Here is a 25,888-nt window from a genome sequence, read left to right as displayed (position 1 = left end):
AGCGACCCCTTAGGCAACGGTCGCTTACCTGGAGGGGCAAATTGTATTTAGGCCATTTCTGCCCGCTAAGGGGGCAGATCGGCCGATCTTAGGTCAATCTGCCCCCAAGGGGGGCCGAAACCACTAGGCACCAGGGATCTTTTTTTTTGCGTCGTCACGCAAAGGGAGCGACCTTGTAGGCAAGGGTCGCTCCCTGGGGAGGGGTGGGGGGCAAATTTATTTTAGGCCATTACTGCCCCCCCTGGGGGCAGATCGGCTTATTGTTATTAGGCTGATCTGCCCCCAGGGGGGGCAGAAACCTCTAGGCGCTAGGGCAAATTTTTTTGTGTGTTTTTTTTTTTTTTTTAGAGATGGGGAGCGACTCATTAGGCAAGGGTCGCTCCCCTGGGGGGCAAATTGTATTTAGACCATTTCTGCCCCCCTTCCAAATATAGGAGAGTGTGTAAAAAAGACATCTATTTGAGTAATGCCCTGTAATTCACATGCTAGTATGGTCACCCCGGAATTCAGAAATGTGCAAATAACCACTGCTCCTCAACACCTTATCTTGTGCCCTTTTTATAAATATAAAGGTTTTCTTGATAGCTATTTTTCACTCTTTATATTTCAGCAAATTAATTGCTGTATACCCGGTATAGAATGAAAACGCACTGCAGGGTGCAGCTCATTTATTGGCTCTGGGTACCTAGGGTTCTTGATGAACCTACAATCCTTATATATCCCTGCAACCAGAGGAGTCCAGCAGACGTAACGGTATATTGCTTTCGAAAATCTGACATTGCAGGAAAAAGTTACAGAGTAAAACGTAGAGAAAAATTTATGTTTTTTTACCTCAATTTCAATATTTTTCTTTTTCAGTTGTTATTTTCTGTAGGAAACCCTTGTAGGACCAACACAAATTACCCATTGCTGAATTCAGAATTTTGTCTACTTTTCAGAAATGTTTAGGTTTCTGGGATCCAGCATTGGTTTTAATGCCCCTTTCTGTCACTGACTGGAAGGAGGCTGAAAGCACACAAAATCATAAAAATGGGGTATGTCCCAGTAAAATGCCAAAATTGTGTTGAAAAATTGTGTTTTCTGATTCAAGTCTGCCTGTTCCTGAAAGCTGGGAAGCTGGTGATTTTAGCACCGCAAACCCTTTGTTGATACCCTTTTCAGGGAAAAAACCACAAGCCTTCTTCTGCAGCCCCTTTTTCCTATTTTTTTGAAAAAAACTAAATTTTCACTGTATTTTGGCTAATTTCTTGGCCTCCTTCTGGGGAACCCACAAAGTCTGGGTACCTCTAGAATCCCTAGGATGTTGGAAAAAAAGGACGCAAATTTGGCGTGGGTAGCTTATGTGAACAAAAAGTTATGAAGGCCTAAGCGCAAACTGCCCCAAATAGCCAAAAAAAGGCTCGGCACAGGAGGGGGAAAAGCCCTGGCAGCGAAGGGGTTAAAGACATGGACTAAGCTGGCAATTGCCTTGCACAACCTTGCAAGGGGTCTGTCCCCTGCTCACCCTTCACAAGCACTAACAGCGGACCATTGCACCAGAAGAGTTTGCCAAGGTGGGTGGGTGCTTGTTCAACCACTTGACAGTGCCTGTTTTGTTTCTCTCCTGTCTGCAGAGACAACTCCCCAGGTACCCAATACCTTGTGATAGTCTTGGTGGATCCATCTTGTCTGATTTTAGGAATTGTCCCACCTTGTTCTTCTCTTCTTTATTTATCCAGTTTTTAGCAACAACCCGTTGAATCACTTGCTGTGGATCTCCCATTTGCTCTCAATTTCATCCTCCTCTTTTATTATCTTTGATTGGTAGTCCGGGCTACCATTTATGAGATAAATGTAGAGTCCCAGACTTTAGTGCTGTGAGACCACAGACAAGCTGTGAGTACCTCACACCCTGACATTAGGTGTGAGACTCACCCACACCACCTGCCCTGCCTCTTTAAATGTATTTTAGGTTGAAAGTCCATGGGCGGTTGGGGTAAGACAGATGTTTTTGTTCAATTTGTTTAAACTAGCACAAGGTTAATTACCTTAATGTTCCCCACACTGTTTGCCACTTGTTTTAAAATGTTCAGAACCGTAATCAAAATGTTGCTGCTACTTCCTCTTCAAGAACGATCAGGTGGATGTGGGCAGGGGAGGTGGTAGATGTGGGCTGGGGAGGTGGTAGATGTGGGCAGGGGAGGTGGTAGATGTGGGCTGGGGAGGTGGTAGATGTGGGCTGGGGAGGTGGTAGATGTGGGCAGGGGAGGTGGTAGATGTGGGCTGGGGAGGTGGTAGATGTGGGCTGGGGAGGTGGTAGATGTGGGCAGGGGAGGTGGTAGATGTGGGCAGGGGAGGTGGTAGATGTGGGCAGGGGAGGTGGTAGATGTGGGCAGGGGAGGTGGTAGATGTGGGCTGGGGAGGTGGTAGATGTGGGCAGGGGAGGTGGTAGATGTGGGCAGGGGAGGTGGTAGATGTGGGCAGGGGAGGTGGTAGATGTGGGCAGGGGAGGTGGTAGATGTGGGCTGGGGAGGTGGTAGATGTGGGCTGGGGAGGTGGTAGATGTGGGCAGGGGAGGTGGTAGATGTGGGCAGGGGAGGTGGTAGATGTGGGCAGGGGAGGTGGTAGATGTGGGCAGGGGAGGTGGTAGATGTGGGCTGGGAAGGTGGTAGATGTGGGCTGGGGAGGTGGTAGATGTGGGCAGGGGAGGTGGTAGATGTGGGCAGGGGAGGTGGTAGATGTGGGCAGGGGAGGTGGTAGATGTGGGCAGGGGAGGTGGTAGATGTGGGCTGGGGAGGTGGTAGATGTGGGCAGGGGAGGTGGTAGATGTGGGCTGGGGAGGTGGTAGATGTGGGCTGGGGAGGTGGTAGATGTGGGCAGGGGAGGTGGTAGATGTGGGCAGGGGAGGTGGTAGATGTGGGCAGGGGAGGTGGTAGATGTGGGCTGGGGAGGTGGTAGATGTGGGCAGGGGAGGTGGTAGATGTGGGCTGGGGAGGTGGTAGATGTGGGCAGGGGAGGTGGTAGATGTGGGCTGGGGAGGTGGTAGATGTGGGCTGGGGAGGTGGTAGATGTGGGCTGGGGAGGTGGTAGATGTGGGCAGGGGAGGTGGTAGATGTGGGCTGGGGAGGTGGTAGATGTGGGCAGGGGAGGTGGTAGATGTGGGCTGGGGAGGTGGTAGATGTGGGCTGGGGAGGTGGTAGATGTGGGCTGGGGAGGTGGTAGATGTGGGCAGGGGAGGTGGTAGATGTGGGCAGGGGAGGTGGTAGATGTGGGCAGGGGAGGTGGTAGATGTGGGCAGGGGAGGTGGTAGATGTGGGCAGGGGAGGTGGTAGATGTGGGCAGGGGAGGTGGTAGATGTGGGCTGGGGAGGTGGTAGATGTGGGCAGGGGAGGTGGTAGATGTGGGCAGGGGAGGTGGTAGATGTGGGCAGGGGAGGTGGTAGATGTGGGCAGGGGAGGTGGTAGATGTGGGCAGGGGAGGTGGTAGATGTGGGCAGGGGAGGTGGTAGATGTGGGCTGGGGAGGTGGTAGATGTGGGCTGGGGAGGTGGTAGATGTGGGCAGGGGAGGTGGTAGATGTGGGCAGGGGAGGTGGTAGATGTGGGCAGGGGAGGTGGTAGATGTGGGCAGGGGAGGTGGTAGATGTGGGCTGGGGAGGTGGTAGATGTGGGCTGGGGAGGTGGTAGATGTGGGCTGGGGAGGTGGTAGATGTGGGCTGGGGAGGTGGTAGATGTGGGCTGGGGAGGTGGTAGATGTGGGCAGGGGAGGTGGTAGATGTGGGCAGGGGAGGTGGTAGATGTGGGCAGGGGAGGTGGTAGATGTGGGCAGGGGAGGTGGTAGATGTGGGCAGGGGAGGTGGTAGATGTGGGCAGGGGAGGTGGTAGATGTGGGCAGGGGAGGTGGTAGATGTGGGCAGGGGAGGTGGTAGATGTGGGCTGGGGAGGTGGTAGATGTGGGCAGGGGAGGTGGTAGATGTGGGCAGGGGAGGTGGTAGATGTGGGCAGGGGAGGTGGTAGATGTGGGCTGGGGAGGTGGTAGATGTGGGCAGGGGAGGTGGTAGATGTGGGCTGGGGAGGTGGTAGATGTGGGCAGGGGAGGTGGTAGATGTGGGCAGGGGAGGTGGTAGATGTGGGCAGGGGAGGTGGTAGATGTGGGCAGGGGAGGTGGTAGATGTGGGCTGGGGAGGTGGTAGATGTGGGCAGGGGAGGTGGTAGATGTGGGCAGGGGAGGTGGTAGATGTGGGCTGGGGAGGTGGTAGATGTGGGCAGGGGAGGTGGTAGATGTGGGCTGGGGAGGTGGTAGATGTGGGCTGGGGAGGTGGTAGATGTGGGCAGGGGAGGTGGTAGATGTGGGCAGGGGAGGTGGTAGATGTGGGCAGGGGAGGTGGTAGATGTGGGCTGGGGAGGTGGTAGATGTGGGCAGGGGAGGTGGTAGATGTGGGCAGGGGAGGTGGTAGATGTGGGCAGGGGAGGTGGTAGATGTGGGCTGGGGAGGTGGTAGATGTGGGCAGGGGAGGTGGTAGATGTGGGCTGGGGAGGTGGTAGATGTGGGCTGGGGAGGTGGTAGATGTGGGCAGGGGAGGTGGTAGATGTGGGCAGGGGAGGTGGTAGATGTGGGCAGGGGAGGTGGTAGATGTGGGCAGGGGAGGTGGTAGATGTGGGCAGGGGAGGTGGTAGATGTGGGCTGGGGAGGTGGTAGATGTGGGCAGGGGAGGTGGTAGATGTGGGCAGGGGAGGTGGTAGATGTGGGCAGGGGAGGTGGTAGATGTGGGCAGGGGAGGTGGTAGATGTGGGCTGGGGGGTGGTAGATGTGGGCAGGGGAGGTGGTAGATGTGGGCAGGGGAGGTGGTAGATGTGGGCTGGGGAGGTGGTAGATGTGGGCTGGGGAGGTGGTAGATGTGGGCTGGGGAGGTGGTAGATGTGGGCAGGGGAGGTGGTAGATGTGGGCTGGGGAGGTGGTAGATGTGGGCTGGGGAGGTGGTAGATGTGGGCAGGGGAGGTGGTAGATGTGGGCAGGGGAGGTGGTAGATGTGGGCAGGGGAGGTGGTAGATGTGGGCTGGGGAGGTGGTAGATGTGGGCTGGGGAGGTGGTAGATGTGGGCTGGGGAGGTGGTAGATGTGGGCAGGGGAGGTGGTAGATGTGGGCAGGGGAGGTGGTAGATGTGGGCAGGGGAGGTGGTAGATGTGGGCTGGGGAGGTGGTAGATGTGGGCTGGGGAGGTGGTAGATGTGGGCAGGGGAGGTGGTAGATGTGGGCAGGGGAGGTGGTAGATGTGGGCAGGGGAGGTGGTAGATGTGGGCTGGGGAGGTGGTAGATGTGGGCAGGGGAGGTGGTAGATGTGGGCTGGGGAGGTGGTAGATGTGGGCTGGGGAGGTGGTAGATGTGGGCTGGGGAGGTGGTAGATGTGGGCTGGGGAGGTGGTAGATGTGGGCAGGGGAGGTGGTAGATGTGGGCTGGGGAGGTGGTAGATGTGGGCAGGGGAGGTGGTAGATGTGGGCAGGGGAGGTGGTAGATGTGGGCAGGGGAGGTGGTAGATGTGGGCAGGGGAGGTGGTAGATGTGGGCAGGGGAGGTGGTAGATGTGGGCAGGGGAGGTGGTAGATGTGGGCAGGGGAGGTGGTAGATGTGGGCAGGGGAGGTGGTAGATGTGGGCTGGGGAGGTGGTAGATGTGGGCTGGGGAGGTGGTAGATGTGGGCTGGGGAGGTGGTAGATGTGGGCAGGGGAGGTGGTAGATGTGGGCAGGGGAGGTGGTAGATGTGGGCAGGGGAGGTGGTAGATGTGGGCAGGGGAGGTGGTAGATGTGGGCTGGGGAGGTGGTAGATGTGGGCTGGGGAGGTGGTAGATGTGGGCAGGGGAGGTGGTAGATGTGGGCAGGGGAGGTGGTAGATGTGGGCAGGGGAGGTGGTAGATGTGGGCAGGGGAGGTGGTAGATGTGGGCAGGGGAGGTGGTAGATGTGGGCTGGGGAGGTGGTAGATGTGGGCTGGGGAGGTGGTAGATGTGGGCTGGGGAGGTGGTAGATGTGGGCTGGGGAGGTGGTAGATGTGGGCAGGGGAGGTGGTAGATGTGGGCTGGGGAGGTGGTAGATGTGGGCAGGGGAGGTGGTAGATGTGGGCAGGGGAGGTGGTAGATGTGGGCTGGGGAGGTGGTAGATGTGGGCTGGGGAGGTGGTAGATGTGGGCAGGGGAGGTGGTAGATGTGGGCTGGGGAGGTGGTAGATGTGGGCAGGGGAGGTGGTAGATGTGGGCTGGGGAGGTGGTAGATGTGGGCAGGGGAGGTGGTAGATGTGGGCTGGGGAGGTGGTAGATGTGGGCTGGGGAGGTGGTAGATGTGGGCAGGGGAGGTGGTAGATGTGGGCTGGGGAGGTGGTAGATGTGGGCTGGGGAGGTGGTAGATGTGGGCTGGGGAGGTGGTAGATGTGGGCTGGGGAGGTGGTAGATGTGGGCAGGGGAGGTGGTAGATGTGGGCTGGGGAGGTGGTAGATGTGGGCTGGGGAGGTGGTAGATGTGGGCTGGGGAGGTGGTAGATGTGGGCTGGGGAGGTGGTAGATGTGGGCAGGGGAGGTGGTAGATGTGGGCTGGGGAGGTGGTAGATGTGGGCAGGGGAGGTGGTAGATGTGGGCAGGGGAGGTGGTAGATGTGGGCTGGGGAGGTGGTAGATGTGGGCAGGGGAGGTGGTAGATGTGGGCTGGGGAGGTGGTAGATGTGGGCAGGGGAGGTGGTAGATGTGGGCTGGGGAGGTGGTAGATGTGGGCAGGGGAGGTGGTAGATGTGGGCTGGGGAGGTGGTAGATGTGGGCTGGGGAGGTGGTAGATGTGGGCTGGGGAGGTGGTAGATGTGGGCAGGGGAGGTGGTAGATGTGGGCTGGGGAGGTGGTAGATGTGGGCTGGGGAGGTGGTAGATGTGGGCAGGGGAGGTGGTAGATGTGGGCTGGGGAGGTGGTAGATGTGGGCAGGGGAGGTGGTAGATGTGGGCAGGGGAGGTGGTAGATGTGGGCTGGGGAGGTGGTAGATGTGGGCTGGGGAGGTGGTAGATGTGGGCAGGGGAGGTGGTAGATGTGGGCAGGGGAGGTGGTAGATGTGGGCAGGGGAGGTGGTAGATGTGGGCTGGGGAGGTGGTAGATGTGGGCTGGGGAGGTGGTAGATGTGGGCTGGGGAGGTGGTAGATGTGGGCAGGGGAGGTGGTAGATGTGGGCAGGGGAGGTGGTAGATGTGGGCTGGGGAGGTGGTAGATGTGGGCAGGGGAGGTGGTAGATGTGGGCTGGGGAGGTGGTAGATGTGGGCAGGGGAGGTGGTAGATGTGGGCAGGGGAGGTGGTAGATGTGGGCTGGGGAGGTGGTAGATGTGGGCTGGGGAGGTGGTAGATGTGGGCAGGGGAGGTGGTAGATGTGGGCTGGGGAGGTGGTAGATGTGGGCTGGGGAGGTGGTAGATGTGGGCAGGGGAGGTGGTAGATGTGGGCAGGGGAGGTGGTAGATGTGGGCTGGGGAGGTGGTAGATGTGGGCTGGGGAGGTGGTAGATGTGGGCAGGGGAGGTGGTAGATGTGGGCAGGGGAGGTGGTAGATGTGGGCAGGGGAGGTGGTAGATGTGGGCTGGGGAGGTGGTAGATGTGGGCTGGGGAGGTGGTAGATGTGGGCTGGGGAGGTGGTAGATGTGGGCTGGGGAGGTGGTAGATGTGGGCTGGGGAGGTGGTAGATGTGGGCTGGGGAGGTGGTAGATGTGGGCTGGGGAGGTGGTAGATGTGGGCAGGGGAGGTGGTAGATGTGGGCTGGGGAGGTGGTAGATGTGGGCTGGGGAGGTGGTAGATGTGGGCAGGGGAGGTGGTAGATGTGGGCTGGGGAGGTGGTAGATGTGGGCAGGGGAGGTGGTAGATGTGGGCAGGGGAGGTGGTAGATGTGGGCAGGGGAGGTGGTAGATGTGGGCTGGGGAGGTGGTAGATGTGGGCAGGGGAGGTGGTAGATGTGGGCAGGGGAGGTGGTAGATGTGGGCAGGGGAGGTGGTAGATGTGGGCAGGGGAGGTGGTAGATGTGGGCAGGGGAGGTGGTAGATGTGGGCAGGGGAGGTGGTAGATGTGGGCTGGGGAGGTGGTAGATGTGGGCAGGGGAGGTGGTAGATGTGGGCAGGGGAGGTGGTAGATGTGGGCTGGGGAGGTGGTAGATGTGGGCTGGGGAGGTGGTAGATGTGGGCTGGGGAGGTGGCCTCGACACAGTGCAGAAGGGCAGTCACTTACTACTGAAGAAGGTGACACCTGAATGTGGCAGACCTGGAGGCCGTGCCAAGAAGGCCGCCGTGAGTGAACAGGGCTCTGTTAAAGAGTGAACAATGCACTGATGATGTGAGGGGGAAGGCCTCTGTCGGGTGTCTGTAAAACGGACGTTTCTTCTTGGCTCTTTCTCCTGAATTTGTCACAGTCCTGTCCCGCGTTCGCCCCGAGGGCAGGCGGTCGCCCTGCTCGCTCCCCGGGGTACGGGCCCGGCCGGGGCCCTGAGGAGACGACACCGCGTGGCCGAGCGCCGCCTCTTCCCGCGCTCCGACGTCACCATCGCGGGCGGCGCCCGACGTGCTCGCGTCAGCGGCGTCATTACCGAGACGACGTGCGTCACGAGCCGCGCGCGGTTGCTACGGACGCGGAGTGGGCTGATCCTCGGAGGGGCGCTGGACTGTACCACGGGGAGCGGGGACGACGTGCGGGTGAGAGCCGCCGGGAGCCCGCCCGCCGCACACCTTGGCATCAGGCTTCAGCCTCACACCACGTGACGGCGCGTCGACGGGGTAACGGTGACCGCTGCGGCTTGCAAACTGTAACGGAGGAGAGGGGCAGGACCGCTGGAGGGCGTGGCCACATCTGGGGGCGTGGCTATCTCTAAGGGAGCTGGCTACGCCGGGGCGTGGCCATCTCCAGGGGGCGTGGCTATACGGAGGCGTGGCTATCTCTAAGGGAGCTGGCCATCTCCAGGGGGCGTGGCCATCTCCAGGGGGCGTGGCCATCTCCGGAGGGGCGTGGCGCTCTCTAGGGGCTCTGGCTATGCCGGGGCGTGGCCATCTCCGTGGGGCGTGGCCATCTCCGTGGGGCGTGGCCATCTCCGTGGGGCGTGGCCATCTCCAGAGGGGCGTGGCCATCTCCGTGGGGCGTGGCCATCTCCGTGGGGCGTGGCCATCTCCGTGGGGCGTGGCCATCTCCGTGGGGCGTGGCCATCTCCATGGGGCGTGGCCATCTCCGTGGGGCGTGGCCATCTCCAGAGGGGCGTGGCCATCTCCAGAGGGGCGTGGCTATCTCCGTGGGGCGTGGCTTTGGAAGTTTAATCCTCCACCCCTGGGCTAGGGTAGAGGTGGGTCCAGGGCGACACGGTGACCGCTCCTCAGTTTTATTAATGTTTATATAGTGGAGACTTTTCCCAACGGTGCCAGAGCACTTTACAGGAGAAATCTTTTGTTACATGGAGGTTAAAGATGCTTAAGGCAGATGACACTGTTCTGTCATTACATGGCAATGCAACAACATACTGACCGCGTGTACCTATGAGTGTGCAGGCCGCACAACGCTTGAGGTAATATAGAGTACACAAAAGGTGCATGTGGCCATTACAAGGTTAGGGGAGTGAACTGCCGTGAACATAGCTGCCAAGTTTCCCAGCTGCATGCATGATCTGTGCTCCACTCCAGTATTTTTCATTTGAACTCTGGGACTTGTAGTCTTTTTTTAATAATGGAAACATAAAACTGCCAGAAATCAGAGGAAAAACCTGGACTGGAACAGCACATCACACAGGGACCTGCGAAATTTGGCAGGGCAGCATGAAGTCTCTTGAGCCAGTATAAAGATCTGTGTCAAGAGTTGATTACGATGTATTAGCTTTAAAAAAAAAAAAAACCTTTGGTAGAGGACGGTTTCTGGGTCTGTTTTCAAAATCATCATCAAGGTAATTGTACGCACATTTGGAGGTAGTGAATTCCAGATTCTGGTTGCACTTCCCAAGAAAGGTGGTGCCATCAGTCATTCCTTTTTAAAGGACAGCGATCCAAAGAGCGTTGCTTTGCTGTTTCACAATGACCTGGATCCGTTTGAAAGCGGGGAGTGGATGTGTGCAGGGCTTTATGGGTGATGCTGGCAGTCTTGTAGATAGCCCTTGCTTCAATTGGCAACCATCAGAGACTGATCATGTGGTTGTTGCTTTTGGCCCTATAGACGAATCGTACTGCTGAATGTAGAATCTTTTTAATGGGGGGGTGAGATGGGTTTTAGAGAAAGTGTAGTGATACACATGCAGTACAGATGGAGTAAACAATTTAATAGAGCGCGAGCAGCAGTACACCTAGACCGATCCACAGCCTACTACAACTGTCACTTTGCCAACAACATCCCAGAATCTAACCGTCCCCTGGCAACTTCATAACCCAGATGCCACATAGACCAGTCAGGAAAGAGTTACAATAGTCTATCCTAGAGAGCACCACTGTACGAGCAAGTAATTAAAGATCTTGTTCTGGAATGTAACAGTAAATCCCCCACAGAAGACGTAGTTTATAGTGACTGCTTTTCACCATAGTGCTCATTTCAGAGAGTAGTTTGAGTTTTTTGTCTAGGATGACTCCCAGAGGCTTGGCACAGTCGTCAATTAGAAAGGTTTAGCTGCAGATGATGAGAGGACATCCAGTCGTGAACAGAGTTTAGGGTGGTGTAGAGCAGTGAGATATTGTGTTGTGAGGAAACCTTGAGATACAGCTGTGTGTCATCTGCATATTGGTGATAGTCGACTCCTGACTTCCTAAGCAGGTTTCAGAATGGCTCAATGTATAGGTTGAAAAGGATTTGGGCCAGGATGGGCTCCTGGGGGACCTTTTGGCCCATCGCAGTCAGTGAGGAAATGAAATGAAGCACATATTTGTAAAGCATAATAAACCCAAAGATTTTAAAGCGCTAAGCCAAGAAATGACAGTCCCAGCAAATTCTGACAGTCCAAGGCCAGGTTCATAAAAAGAAAAGCCATATTTTCACTTTTTTTCTAAACAGAGAGAAAACATCTCTGTCCAAAATGTAAATAGGTAGCGTGTTCCACAGTTTTTGTACTGCAACTGAGAGGGAACAACCTCCCCATCTGACTTTATGAAAGCTGGGGAAAATCTCTGCCTGGACTCTCATTATCCTAATGAGGCTGCTGAGTTGGGCTGCAGCATCACCTGACTTGTGGGACCTGAGTCCAATCCCACATCATGTGACAGCTGTCGGCCTAATCCCTTTCCGGAGAACTAACAGCACCTCATCTCTGCCCGAGAGCAGGGATGATTTTTGGCAGCTGAGGGCATGACAAGATGACTTCTCAGGGAAATCGTGGTGTATCGTTTCTCATCCTTTTCTCTAAGTTACATTCATACATGCAAAGACAAACAGAGGCAGACAATGGTTAAATAAGATTTATTGAATCAGCTGTGTCCTAGATAAAATGGCATGATTTGCAATAATTAGAATGATGAAACGTGCTAAAGGACAAAATGGTGACAAGGAAAATGAGAAACAGGAAAAGTCCCACTATACTGTCACTATGTATAATATATGCATTTCCTATCTAAGCTATGTTAGAGCACAGCATGAAAAGCCCTAATCTGCCCTTAAGCATTCCCCCCTGGAAAGACACCATCCCCCTGTAAACCAGAGAACCTGTAGTCTCAGCAAGCAGCTGTAGCAAAGTCAATCAGGATGCAATTGTATTGTATTGTAATAGTATTTATATAGCGCTTACTACCCCTGACGAGGGGTCGAATCGCTTTTCGGCGAGTAGCACGCTACTCCGGAACCCAACAAGAATTAGTGATGGATTAGTATCGGGAAATATGAGTATAGTTTTAGTATTATTATGAGTTAATTTGAGCTGCGGATTTGAAAGTTTGTTAGTAATGGAGGGGTGGAGGAGGAAAGAAATCCAGAAGTGTTAATTGGGAGTATATCCCTCATTTACTCATCCCAAAGGCTTGGGATGAGTAAAGGGGGATGGAGGAGGGAAGAGTCCGTGGAAGGGTTAGGGAGATCATAGTAGCAGGGTGAGATAAGTGAGGGAGAATTTAGTAGGGTTGTTTGTGAGGTCATGGTAGTAGAGTGAGGTTTGGTGAGTTAGATGTGGAAGCGGAGGGAAGAGCTTAGGCAGAGTTATTTAGGAGATGAAAGTAGTAGAATGGATTTGGGATGAATCAGAGTGGGAATGGAGGATAGATTGAAAGAGACATGACATATGATGATGGGTAGCTGTAGGAGGCTGGCCTGGCTTGTAGTGGGTTCCAGGGGTACTTCCACCTTGTGCCAGGTCCAGTTATCCCTTATTAGTGTAGAAGAGGTGTTTCTAGCAGCTTAGGCTGATAGAAGGTAGCTATGGCAAAGCAGCTTAGGCTGAACTAGGAGACATGTAAAGCTCCTACTATACCACTGGTGTCATATGCACAATATCATAAGAAAACACAATACACAGAAGTACTAAAAATAAAGGTACTTTATTTTTATGACAATATGCCAAAAATATCTGTGAGTACCCTCAGTATGAGGATAAGTTATATACACAAGATATATGTACACAAACCAAAATTATGCAGGTTATAGCAAGAAAAGTAATGCAAGCATTGTAAAGTTACAATAGATTGCAATAGGAGCACATAGGTATAGGGGCAACACAAACCATATACTCCAAAAGTGGAATGCGAACCACAAATGGACTCCAAACCTATGTGAGCTTGTAGAGGGTCGCTGGGACTGTAAGAAAACAGTGAGGATTTAGAAAAATAGCCCACCCCAAGACCCTGAAAGGTAGGTGTAAAGTGCACCTACTACCCCCAGAGAGCACAGAAGTCGTGGTACGGGGTTTCTGCAGGAAGAACAAACACCAGCAATGCAACAACAGTGGATTTCCGGACCTGAGTACCTGTAAGACAAGGGGACCAAGCCCAATAGTCGCGACAGTGTCAAGAGTGGGCAGGAGCCCAGGAAATGCCAGCTGAGGGTGCAAGGAAGCTGCCACCTGTTGGAAGAAGCTTGGAGTTCTGCAAGAAAGAAGAGGACTAGGAACTTCCCCTTTGGAGGATGGATGTCCCACGTCGCGATGAAGCTTGCAGAGGTGTTCCCACGCAGAAAGACTGCAAACAAGCCTTGCTAGCTGCAGGGGTCGCGGTAGAGGTTTTTGGGTGCTGCTGTGGCTCAGGAGGGACCAGGATGTCGCCACTTGGAGGAGGAGACAGTGGGGGCGCCCAGAAAGTCAGGGAGCCCTCACAGAAGCAGGCAGCACTCGCAGAAGTACCGGAACAGGCACTTAGAAGAGGAGTGAACCGGAGCTCACCCGAAGACACAAAAGGGAGTCCCACGACGCTGGAGGACAACTCAGGAGGTTGTGCACTGCAGGGTAGAGTGTCAGGGACCCAGGCTTGGCTGTGCACAAAGGAAATCCTGGAAGAGTGCACAGGAGCCGGAGCAGCTGCAAATCACGCGGTACCCAGCAATGCAGTCTAGCGTGGGGAGGCAAGGACTTACCTCCACCAAACTTGGACTGAAGAGTCACTGGACTGTGGGAGTCACTTGGACAGAGTTGCTGAGTTCCAGGGACCACGCTCGTCGTGCTGAGAGGGGACCTAGAGGACCGATGATGCAGTCTTTTGTTGCCTGCGATTGCAGGGGGAAGATTCCGTCGACCCACAGGAGATTTCTTCAGAGCTCCTGGTGCAAGAAGGAGGCAGGCTACCCCCACAGCATGCACCACCAGGAAAACAGTCGAGAAGGCGGCAGGATCAGCGATACAAGGTTGCAGTAGTCGTCTTTGCTACTTTGTTGCGGTTTTGCAGGCGTCCTGAGCAGTCAGCGGTCGATCCCTTGGCAGAAGGTGAAGAGCGAGATGCAGAGGAACTCTGATGAGATCTTGCATTCGTTATCTAAAGAATTCCCCAAAGCAGAGACCCTAAATAGCCAGAAAAGGAGGTTTGGCTACCTAGGAAGGAGGATAGGCTAGCAACACAGGTAAGAGCCTATCAGAAGGAGTCTCTGACGTCACCTGCTGGCACTGGCCACTCAGAGCAGTCCAGTGTGCCAGCAGCACCTCTGTTTCCAAGATGGCAGAGGTCTGGAGCACACTGGAGGAGCTCTGGGCACCTCCCCTGGGAGGTGCAGGTCAGGGGAGTGGTCACTCCCCTTTCCTTTGTCCAGTTTCGTGCCAGAGCAGGGCTGGGGGATCCCTGCACCGGTGTAGACTGGCTTATGCAGAGATGGGCACCATCTGTGCCCATCAAAGCATTTCCAGAGGCTGGGGGAGGCTACTCCTCCCCAGCCCTGACACATTTTTCCAAAGGGAGAGGTTGTAACACCCTCTCTCTGAGGAAGTCCTTTGTTCTGCCTTCCTGGGCCAGGCCTGGCTGGACCCCAGGAGGGCAGAACCCTGTCTGAGGGGTTGGCAGCAGCAGCAGCTGCAGTGAAGCCCTGGGAAAGGTAGTTTGGCAGTACCCGGGTCTGTGCTAGAGACTCGGGGGATCATGGAATTGTCTCCCCAATGCCAGAATGGCATTGGGTTGACAACTCCATGATCTTAGACATGTTACATGGCCATGTTCCGAGTTACCATTGTGACGCTATACATAGGTAGTGACCTATGTATAGTGCACGCGTGTAATGGTGTCCTCGCACTCACGAAGTCTGGGGAATTTGCCCTGAACAATGTGGGGGCACCTTGACTAGTGCCAGGGTGCCCACACACTAAGTAACTTTGCACCCAACCTTCACCAGGTGAAGGTTAGACAAATAGGTGACTTATAAGTTACTTAAGTGCAGTGTAAAATGGCTGTGAAATAACGTGGACGTTATTTCACTCAGGCTGCAGTGGCAGGCCTGTGTAAGAATTGTCAGAGGTCCCTATGGGTGGCAAAAGAAATGCTGCAGCCCATAGGGATCTCCTGGAACCCAATACCCTGGGTACCTTAGTACCATATACTAGGGAATTATAAGGGTGTTCCAGTATGCCAATGTGAATTGGTGAAATTGGTCACTAGCCTGTTAGTGACAATTTAGAAAGCAGAGGGAGCGTAACCACTGAGGCCAGTGCCAGCAGGTGACGTCAGAGACCCCTCCTGATAGGTGCTTACCTTTCTCTGTAGCCAATCCTCCTCCGAGAGCTATTTAGGGTCTCTCCTGGGGGTATCTCACCAGATAACGAATGCAAGAGCTCACCAGAGTTCCTCTGCACTTCCCTCTTCGACTTCTGCCAAGGATCGACCGCTGACTGCTCCAGGACGCCTGCATAACCGCAACAAAGTAGCAAGAAGACTACCAGCAACATTGTAGCACCTCATCCTGCCGGCTTGCTCAACTGTTTCCTGGTGGTGCATGTTCTGAGGGCTGTCTGCCTTCACTCTGCACTGGAAGCCAAGAAGAAATCTCCAGTGGGTCGACGGAATCTTCCCCCTCCCAACGCAGGCACCAAACTTCTGCATCACCGGTCCTCTGGGTCCCCTCTCATCCTGACAAGCGTGGTCCCTGGAACACAGGAGCTGGATCCAAGTATCCCCGACAGTCCAGTGGCCCTTCTGTCCAAATTTGGTGGAGGTAAGTCCTTGCCTCCCCACGCCAGACAGTAATCCTGTGTGAACTGCAGCTGCTCGGGCTTCTGTGCACTTTTGCAAGACTTCCTTAGTGGACAGCCTAACCCAGGTCCCCAGCACTCCATCCTGCATTGCCCAACTCGCTGAGTTTGACTTTGATATTGTTGGACCCTCCTTTGTTGCTCTGAGTCGATCGTCGTCCCCAGATCTTCTAAGTACCTGCTCGGGTACTGCCTGCTTCTGCGTGGGCTCTCCGTGTTGCTGAGCGCCCCCTCTGTCTCCTCCTCCAAGGGGCGACTTCCTGGTCCTTCCTGGGCCCTGGCAGCACCCAAAATCTTCAACCGCGACTCTTGCAGCTAGCAAGGCTTGTTTGCAGTCTTTCTGCGTGGAAACAACTCTGCATCCTCCAGCACGCTGTGGGACATCTTCTGACCAAAGGAGAAGTTCCTGGCACCTTCCATTGTTGCAGAATCTTTGGCTTCTTCCACCCAGAGGCAGCCATTTTGCACCTCCATCTGGGGTTTAGTGGGCTCCTTCCCGCCCTGGACACTTGTGTGACTCTTGGACTTGGTCTCCTTCCTTTACAGGTCCTCAGATCCAGGAATCCGTCTTCAGTGCGTTGCAGTCAGTTGTTGTCTTTGCAGAATCCCCTGTCTCGACTTTATTGTCTTTCTGGGGTAGTAGGGTAACTTTTTACTCCTACTTTTCAGGGTCTTGGGGTGGGGTATCGTGGACACCCTTAGTGTTTTTCTTACAGTCCCAGTGACCCTCTACACACTACACTAGGCCTGGGGTATATTTGTGGTTCGCATTCCACTTTTGGAGTATATGGTTTGTGTTGCCCCTAGGCCTATTTCTCCCTATTGCATTCTATACTGTCCTAAAAGTGTTTGCACTACTTTTCTAACTGTTACTCACCTGATTTTGGTTTGTGTGTGTATATTTTTTGTACATTACTTACCTCCTAAGGGAGTATATCCTCTGAGATACTTTTGGCATATTGTCACTAAAATAAAGTACCTTTATTTTTAGTAACTCTGAGTATTGTGTTTCTTCTGATATAGTGCTATATGATATAAGTGGGATAGTAGGAGCTTTGCAAGTCTCCTAGTTCAGCCTAAGCTGCTCTGCTATAGCTATCTCTATCAGAATAAGCTGCTAGAACACTACTAATCTACTAATAAGGGATAACTGGACCTGGCACAAGGTGTAAGTACCACAAGGTACCCACTATAAGCCAGGCCAGCCCCCTACACCTTGCTCCACCTGCCTATTAGCAAGAGAGTATGACTTTATTAATCAATCAGACAGGGCAGGCTTTGAAAGATGTACTAGAGTCGGTCAGAGAGTTAGGTGAATTAGGAATTTGGGATAAACCCGAGAGATCTTCAAGGTCTGAGGGTTGCACAACTAACAACAGAGTGTCCAGGAAAATCATGTTTATGGTGCTACTAAAAGATTGTGTCAAGAAAGAACAGGTTGATGGGATAGATACCAAAAGCCTGTGGAAATTGTACCGTAAAAGAGGTTTGGATCGAAAGGAAGTCAACAGAAAGGTAAACAAGCAAGATGACAAGCGTGAAATGCAGAGCCAGTCACAGTTATCAGGGGAAGGAAATGAAAAGGAGAGAAATGTTTCCGAGAGAGAGAGAGAGAAAAAAAAAAAGAGAAAAAGAAAAAAAAAGAAAAGCCTGGACAGTGACTGGTTAACTTTTGAGAACAGGGACGGGGGCGAGCCTGCTCGCAAATATGAAAGCATATATCCAGACTTGGGCAAACGTTGACAGGTTTAAATCAGACTAGGAAACTGGTCAAACTCCAGTACAGAGTTGGTCTCGTCAAGATAAGAGACCTTATGTTTCATTAGAAATACATTGGAAACACAAAAATGTGCAAAATGTTCGAGCCTTAGTTGACACTGGGTCGGAGGCCTCTTTGATTTATGGAAACCCTAGGAAGTTTAATGGACTGCATCACATCATCACAGGGGCGTGGGGAAGGCAGACCATCGCTGTGCAAACCACAGTACAAATGAAAATAGGGAGAACAGCAAAAAGTGAATATACTGTGCTAACTTTACCTCTTTTGGAATACACACTAGGAATTGACATTTGAAAGGAATGACTTTGTATCTGGATGATGGTTGTTATCAGTTTGGAACAAAAAGATACATTTCAGTGGCAGCCATGAAAGTGGGTCATTTGATCCCCAGTGAAGGTGCCCTTGGCAACTAAAGTAATTAATTTGAAACAGTACTGCATTCCTGGAGGGCATAATGAAATAAGTGAAACTATAAAAGACTTGATTGAGACTGGTGTAAGAGCTCCAACTACTACTGAATGGAACAGTCCCCTCTGGCTGGTTAAACGTCCTGACAGGCAATACAGAATGACAATTGATTATCGCGAGCTGAATAAACATACACCCCCTTTTACAGCTGCAGTCCCCGACACCATCACTTTGATTGAACGAATACAGAAACATACAAGGACATGATATGCCACCATCGATATTGCCAACATGTTCTTCTCTATACCCTTGGCGCCAGAATGTCAAGAACAATTTCCATTTTCCCACTGCGGAAGACAGTTCCGAATGTTATCTTTGCCTCAAGGGTACATACTTAGTCCCACTATCTGTCACCGGCTGGTGGCAGAGCAGTTGGATGAAGTATCTGTCATTCCAGTTGTGCAATTGACCCATTACATTGATGATGTGATGATTCAGAGACCTCAATCAGGATTTAGACGTTGAATGGCCGATATATTTCCCGTGAGGGTAGAGATCTCTCTTTCTTGTTGCGGTCAAACTGGGGTCAACGACTTGCAGGCAGGAGAAAGATGAAGCACCAGACAGGCCCTACGGTGATGCATTTTTATTAATTATTTGCTTTGCATTGTGTACGAATATATATATATATCTATCAATATAAGTGTTTGTATCCTTGCATGTATACATTTGCTGTTTATAGATTGAAGATTCTTTGTATTGAGTATTACTTCATTGTTGCAGATCTTAAAAGTACACTTTTGGCTATACACGCCTTCCTTCACAAGCCTTGCAAAAATATATAATGTTTTCTTCAGATTAAGAGGTGCATTCCATAGAATCTTTTCTACTCCTCTCAGTGTGTATTTTGGCTCAGTCAGCAGTTAAGCAAAACAAATAGTAAAAAATATTCCTGAAGAAGAAAATTCTCTACCTGCTAAGTTGAGAGCCTTGATATTTGAAACTCTTCTACACAAAATGAGGTGAGACACAAGACAGTGTTCAGCTTTACAGAAGTTGTTTTCTTGATAACTCTTCATTAGCAGGCCAGTTTGTCAAACCTGCCATAACACATCCTATAAAACAGATTATTTGGGTTTGGGAGGATCAACTAATCTCATACCTCTTAAGAGTTTACAGTTCAAGGGATGTTCGTCTACTGGTTTGCTGTCCACTGAGACATAACCATAGGAAATGGCTGAGCTCAAATTATTACCCAACATGTATGCCAAACCGCTCTCTGACTGTGGCAAAAAGACGTTTCCCACGAAGCGCACTTCTTCTGCCACGGGTTCAAAGTCTCATTCGCTACACCAACCAAACCATCTTTGTCAGGCTGAAGATTCTCTTTTTGAGTGTTGTACAACCAAGATTATTAGAGATGGAAAGAAGCCTGTTTCGAAAGTGCGGACACTTCCCATTGTCTCCTTAAATTCTCAAAGTCACTAACACTAGCTGCCCCAACGGTATCAAGGGGCGGGGAGACTTACTGGATCTGTTAGCAGTTCCCAGAATGAAGGAATTTGCAGAGGGCAGTTGCACTAGAGTGCCAACAGTGCGGGGAACCATGGCTGAGCTTTCCCATCTTGACGTCATCTGGATGTCAGTTACCCGATTCAGCAATGAGGACTGGATGATAGAACTTTCATGAGCCAAATAATACTTAGTGAAAGACCCTGGAATAATTTTCTTGTTTGATATTTCATACTTTGTATTTAAAAATGGAGTTTTGTAATAACAAAAATAAACTTTTCTCATGAACATGAAATCAGATTCACCCAATGAGCCCTGTCCTAGAGTTTTACAACTCACTCTGGATCAGATTGTGACCTTTTGGTAAGGGTCTTCAGATAGCAACAACGGGTGTGTATCCCCGACTTTGAAAGGAAGTAGTAGTCATTCCCTTTCACAAAAAAATCTTAAGGAGACCCAGAGGACTTCAAAAATCTTTGCCCAATCTCTCTTCTGCGAGCACCAGCAAACACCCTTGAAAAAGATATCAACCAGGAATTGTCTGAGTTTATTTCTGGCCAGGACCAATTGGATCCTTCACAGAACAAGTTCCAAACAGGTCACAACACTTAGTCGGCATTGGTTGCTGCTGCAGATTCCATCAGTTGCCAAGTAGATCAAGGAGCAGCTGAAATCTTGGTAATGTTGGATCGGTCTGTGGCATTTGATGCAATATCCCCATCCCTCTTAGTTCAAAGATTACATCAAGCAGGGCTGAAGAATACTGCTCTGGACTAATAGGACTCAAATAGTCAGTTGCGGTAATTTCAAAGCAGAGGTGCTTCAGCTTCCTTGCGGAGTTCCACAAGGATCCTGCCTCATTTCCACTGTATTCGACCAATATATTGCGCCCCTTGCTGAAGTCATGGATTCCTTCCGCTTTCAGGTGTTGTCCTATGCGGCTCATCGTCTCTATATGAAATGATCTGCCGCTGGTAGCACATGAGTTCAAACTTTATGAAGGGCATTAATCCCTGGAAATTGCTTAAGATTGAATGCCAAAAAGACAGAGATCTTGGTTTTTGGGGCACAACACACAGTGTGGTCAGAACTCTGGTGACCAGAGACCTGTGGCCTTTTACCCTTACCAGATGTTTCTGCTAAAAATCTGGGGGTTATGTTTGATAATACTCACAGATTTGACCCCTGGGTCAGTAGGACTATGAGTTCTGTTTTTTTCGTTATCAAAACCCTGAAAAAAGATCTTTCCAATTAATCCATCTGAACTCAGAATAGCATTATTTATTGCCTTAATTACATCGCTCATAGACTATTGCGTCTCTTTATACCTGAATACAATCAGTCCTTGCTGAACAGACTACAGGTCATTCAGAGTGCAGCAGCCCGCCTGGTACTCAATGTATCTAAACACCTTGTGCTCCATTCATTGGCTGCCGTTAGAAAGAAAGTGATATATAAAGCGCTTTGCATGGTTGTAGGAAAGTACCATCTTGCCTGGCATGTTACCCCCATTTTTCACTGTATATATGTTGTTTTAGTTGTATGTGTCACTGGGACCCTGCCAGCCAGGGCCCCAGTGCTCATAAGTGTGCCTGAATGTGTTACCTGTGTAGTGACTAACTGTCTCACTGAGGCTCTGCTAACCAGAACCTCAGTGGTTATGCTCTCTCATTTCTTTCCAAATTGTCACTAATAGGCTAGTGACCAATTTTACCAATTCACATTGGCTTACTGGAACACCCTTCTAATTCCCTAGTATATGGTACTGAGGTACCCAGGGTATTGGGGTTCCAGGAGATCCCTATGGGCTGCAGCATTTCTTTTGCCACCCATAAGGAGCTCTGACAATTCTTACACAGGCCTGCCACTGCAGCCTGAGTGAAATAACGTCCACGTTATTTCACAGCCATTTTACACTGCACTTAAGTAACCTATAAGTCACCTATATGTCTAACCTTTACCTGGTAAAGGTTAGGTGCAAAGTTACTTAGTGTGAGGGCACCCTGGCACTAGCCAAGGTGCCCCCACATTGTTCAGGGCCAATTCCCTGGACTTTGTGAGTGCGGTGACACCATTACACGCGTGCACTACATATAGGTCACTACCTATATGTAGCTTCACAATGGTAACTCCGAATATGGCCATGTAACATGTCTATGATCATGGAATTGCCCCCTCTATGCCATCCTGGCATAGTTGGCACAATCCCATGATACCAGTGGTCTGTAGCACAGACCCTGGTACTGCCAAACTGCCTTTCCTGGGCTTTCACTGCAGCTGCTGCTGCTGCCAACCCTTCAGACAGGTTTCTGCCCTCCTGGGGTCAAGCCAGGCTTGTCCCAGGATGGCAGAACAAAGGACTTCCTCTGAGAGAGGGTGTTACACCCTCTCCCTTTGGAAAATGGTGTGAAGGCAGGGGAGGAGTAGTCTCCCCCAGCCTCTGGAAATGCTTTCTTGGGCACAGATGTGCCCAATTCTGCATAAGCCAGTCTACACCGGTTCAGGGGACCCCTTAGCCCTGCTCTGGCGCGAAACTGGACAAAGGAAAGGGGAGTGACCACTCCCCTTACCTGCACCTCCCCTGGGAGGTGTCCAGAGCTCCTCCAGTGTGCTCCAGACCTCTGCCATCTTGGAAACAGAGGTGCTGCTGGCACACTGGACTGCTCTGAGTGGCCAGTGCCACCAGGTGACGTCAGAGACTCCTTCTGATAGGCTCCTTCAGGTGTTGCTAGCCTATCCTCTCTCCTAGGTAGCCAAACCCTCTTTTCTGGCTATTTAGGGTCTCTGTCTCTGGGGAAACTTTAGATAACGAATGCAAGAGCTCATCCGAGTTCCTCTGCATCTCTCTCTTCACCTTCTGCCAAGGAATCGACTGCTGACCCCGCTGGAAGCCTGCAAAACTGCAACATAGTAGCAAAGACGACTACTACAACTCTGTAACGCTGATCCTGCCGCCTTCTCGACTGTTTTCCTGGTGGTGCATGCTGTGGGGGTAGTCTGCCTCCTCTCTGCACTAGAAGCTCCGAAGAAATCTCCCGTGGGTCGACGGAATCGTCCCCCTGCAACCGCAGGCACCAAAGAACTGCATCACCGGTCCCTTGGGTCTCCTCTCAGCACGACGAGCGAGGTCCCTCGAATCCAGCAACTCTGTCCAAGTGACCCCCACAGTCCAGTGACTCTTCAGTCCAAGTTTGGTGGAGGTAAGTCCTTGCCTCCCCCGCCAGACTGCATTGCTGGGAACCGCGACTTTTGCAGCTACTCCGGCCCCTGTGCACTTCCGGCGGAAATCCTTTGTGCACAGCCAAGCCTGTGTCCACGGCACTCTAACCTGCATTGCACGACTTTCTAAGTTGGTCTCCGGCGACGTGGGACTCCTTTGTGCAACTTCGGGTGAGCACCGTTTCACGCATCCTCGTAGTGCCTGTTTCTGTCACTTCTCCGGGTGCTACCTGCTGCTGAGAGGGCTCCTTGTCTTGTTCGACGTCCCCTCTGTCTCCTGGCGCAATTTGCGACATCCTGGTCCCTCCTGGGCCACAGCAGCGTCCAAAAACACTAACCGCACGATTTGCAGCTAGCAAGGCTTGTTGGCGGTCTTTTGGCGGGAAAACACTTCTGCACGACTCTCCACGGCGTGAGGGATCCGTCCTCCAAAGAGGAAGTCTCTAGCCCTTGTCGTTCCTGCAGAAACCTTAGCTTCTCCTGTCCAGTAGAAGCTTCTTTGCACCCACAGCTGGCATTTCCTGGGCATCTGCCCATCTCCGACTTGCTTGTGACTTTTGGACTTGGTCCCCTTGTTCCACAGGTACCCTCGACTGGAAATCCATCGTTGTTGCATTGCTGGTTTGTGTCTTTCCTGCAGTATTCCCCTATCACGACTTCTTTGTCCTTTGGGGAACTTTAGTGCACTTTGCACTCACTTTTCAGGGTCTTGGGGTGGGCTATTTTTCTAACCCTCACTATTTTCTAATAGTCCCAGCGACCCTCTACAAGGTCACATAGGTTTGGGGTCCATTCGTGGTTCGCATTCCACTTTTGGAGTATATGGTTTGTGTTGCCCCTATCCCTATGTGTCCCCATTGCATCCTATTGTAACTATACATTGTTTGCACTGTTTTCTAAGACTATACTGCATATTTTTGGTATTGTGTATATATATCTTGTGTATATTTCCTATCCTCTCACTGAGGGTACACTCTGAGATACTTTGGCATATTGTCATAAAAATAAAGTACCTTTATTTTTAGTATAACTGTGTATTGTGTTTTCTTATGATATTGTGCAAGTGACATTAGTGGTACTGTAGGAGCTTCACTCGTCTCCTAGTTCAGCCTAAGCTGCTCTGCTAAGCTACCATTATCTATCAGCCTATGCTGCTAGACACCCTATACACTAATAAGGGATAACTGGGTCTGGTGCAAGGTGTAAGTACCCCCTGGTACTCACTACAAGCCAGTCCAGCCTCCTACAATGGTCCATTTGGCTCTCCACCAGCCAGGGCCTGGGTGTTTGAGACCAATGCTAAAAGACAGCTTAGATCACCCTCTCTTAGGAATGTCACCATCTCCAGATTTCTTAAAGCCATGTGGGGCAGCCGCTCCTTAACGGTAGCAGCAGCTAAACTAGGGGAACACCTTGCCAGCACACATTGAGAGGTTGGACTCCTTTGTGGTGTTCAGTAAGCAACTGAAAACCTGGCTTTCGTCCTTCCATGATTGTTGCTCTCTGGTTTTCACAGTTGCTTTCCATACTGGTATTAACACTTTGATGCCTTCGGGCTTAGTGCGGTTGACAAATCTCATTCCATTTTAACAATTGATCAAATATTGCACAAGACTGACAGAAGATTGGGGTTTATTTTGTGCTTCCTAATGCAGGTCTCCCCACTGACTCGTCAAACGGATCCCGTTATTGCGCCATATCAAAATGCAATAGCAAGGCACGAGGGCACAGAATGCAGCACAAGACTATTGACTACAGACTCGGTGCTACCATTTCTCATTTCTGTTGCAAGCAGTGGAGGATGTGGTTCCAGTACCAAGCCTGCATGAGAATCAACTTATTCCCCCTCCAAATCCTCACTGCATGCACTGGAAGCCTCGGAAATCACATGCCAGTACATATGGATGCTTGTAGCACCAACTACCACAGAATTTACCTACCCAGCCTTGACAGACGTGCCGATCAGTTTTGTTTCCAGTCAAAGTTCTCCAAACAATATATTTTCCCTTCCATCAATCTTCCAGATGGTGTCTGCATGCTTTCTCCATGCTTAGTTCCATAGCTGTCTCTTGCTTGTTCTCAAACTGTATAATCACCAGACACGTGAAGGTGTTCTGGAAGTGGTGCACCCCACACAACGTCATTGTAAGGAAGTTCGGACATCATAAAAATAGTCCATCTCCACCAGCGACAGGAGCTATTTACACCAGAGTTCTTGACACATTTATAGTCTACATTCCAACCTTTATACAGCTTTTGCAAAGTATGAGCAAAGGCAAAACACATACATCATAATACTTTCTTTTATTCTTTAAACGTTTAAAATACCACCTTACTCCTCCCCATTAGTTTGGTTTGGAATACTTGTTTGGTAAAATCCGTTTGGTTCGTCTTGAGACTCTGCACTCCAGCTGTTTGATGTTATTCCCTCCCTTTTTTTTCCTTGTAGACTTCCAGTGATGGATATTGTGAAAGGGAGTCTGGATGAAATTTCAAGACCTGCTTCAATCTCCAGATCCCGTTCTGGAAGCCGAGCTTCCACTGCATCTTCATCAGAGAAACCAAAGTTGAATTTGGTTGTCGGGTCTTTGGAAGTGCTTCCCCCAGAGCCAAGCCTCTCAAAGGTATAGTAACTTAACATCTTAGTGAAAGGAGGATTCATTTGTGTATTCGAAAGAACTAAATTAGAGGTAATTGAGGCTTTCGCACACCTAGATATGACCTCTGAGATGTGCAGCCATGCAGGGAAGGGTGCCTTGCTTTTAATATTGCATATATGTATGTATATTGCTATTTGTATAGTGCAAACATTGCCAAAAGGCAGCAGAGCACTGTAAATGGTTAAACACAAACTTAAAACCATTGCAGAATAGAAGAGGAAGTTGGGTTGTGAACAGTTAATGCATAGTGATGTAGTGTTCTCTGAAGAGTTTTGTCTTCAACTATTTCTGAAATTGGAGCAGCATTTTTTTTCTTTTACACTTTTTAAGCCTCCAATGGTGCAATGGCTGTAGGTGTGCAGAGAATGACAACAAATGATGAGCTTGTCTGCATTATAAGCAGGGTGGTGGTGGTGATGGCTTTGTAAACGATGCAGCTGGTTTTGAAAAGGGCACTGGCTAGCAGAGGGAGCCAACGCTCTCTATCCTGAGGTTGTTGGTATGCTGCTATGATGTCACCATTCTTTCACTGTGATGTACATGAGGAGAAGTAATTTGACTTACTGGGCCAAAGGACCACATTGACGTAGGATTTGTTTGGAACTGCAAAATTAATGTATTGTAAAGAAGGATCATCAACATGGTAAATGATTGAAGACTAACTTAATCCGAGTTCTGAAGTTTTGGTTTGTCTGACTCTTCTATGAGATCTGTTGAGTCGTTGGACCGCTCCGTGCTG

At 51.1% G+C, this 25,888-nt stretch overlaps 1 protein-coding gene across 1 annotated transcript in view; it reads left to right on the top strand.

Annotated features, from left to right (window-relative positions):
- Positions 1-25,888, top strand: part of FSIP1 (fibrous sheath interacting protein 1) — a 577,935-nt gene that overhangs the window by 38,583 nt on the left and 513,464 nt on the right. The window contains exon 2 of the mRNA XM_069209159.1: positions 24,939-25,113. Coding sequence (XP_069065260.1) covers positions 24,949-25,113 — 165 coding nt within the window. The 5' untranslated portion in view covers positions 24,939-24,948. The remainder of the gene's footprint in view (positions 1-24,938; positions 25,114-25,888) is intronic.

This window comes from Pleurodeles waltl, chromosome 9 (genome assembly GCF_031143425.1).
Source record: "Pleurodeles waltl isolate 20211129_DDA chromosome 9, aPleWal1.hap1.20221129, whole genome shotgun sequence".
NCBI classification, from domain to species: Eukaryota; Metazoa; Chordata; class Amphibia; order Caudata; family Salamandridae; genus Pleurodeles; species Pleurodeles waltl.
Note: the sequence above shows the minus strand (reverse complement) of the source record. Positions and strands in the feature narration are given on the sequence as shown.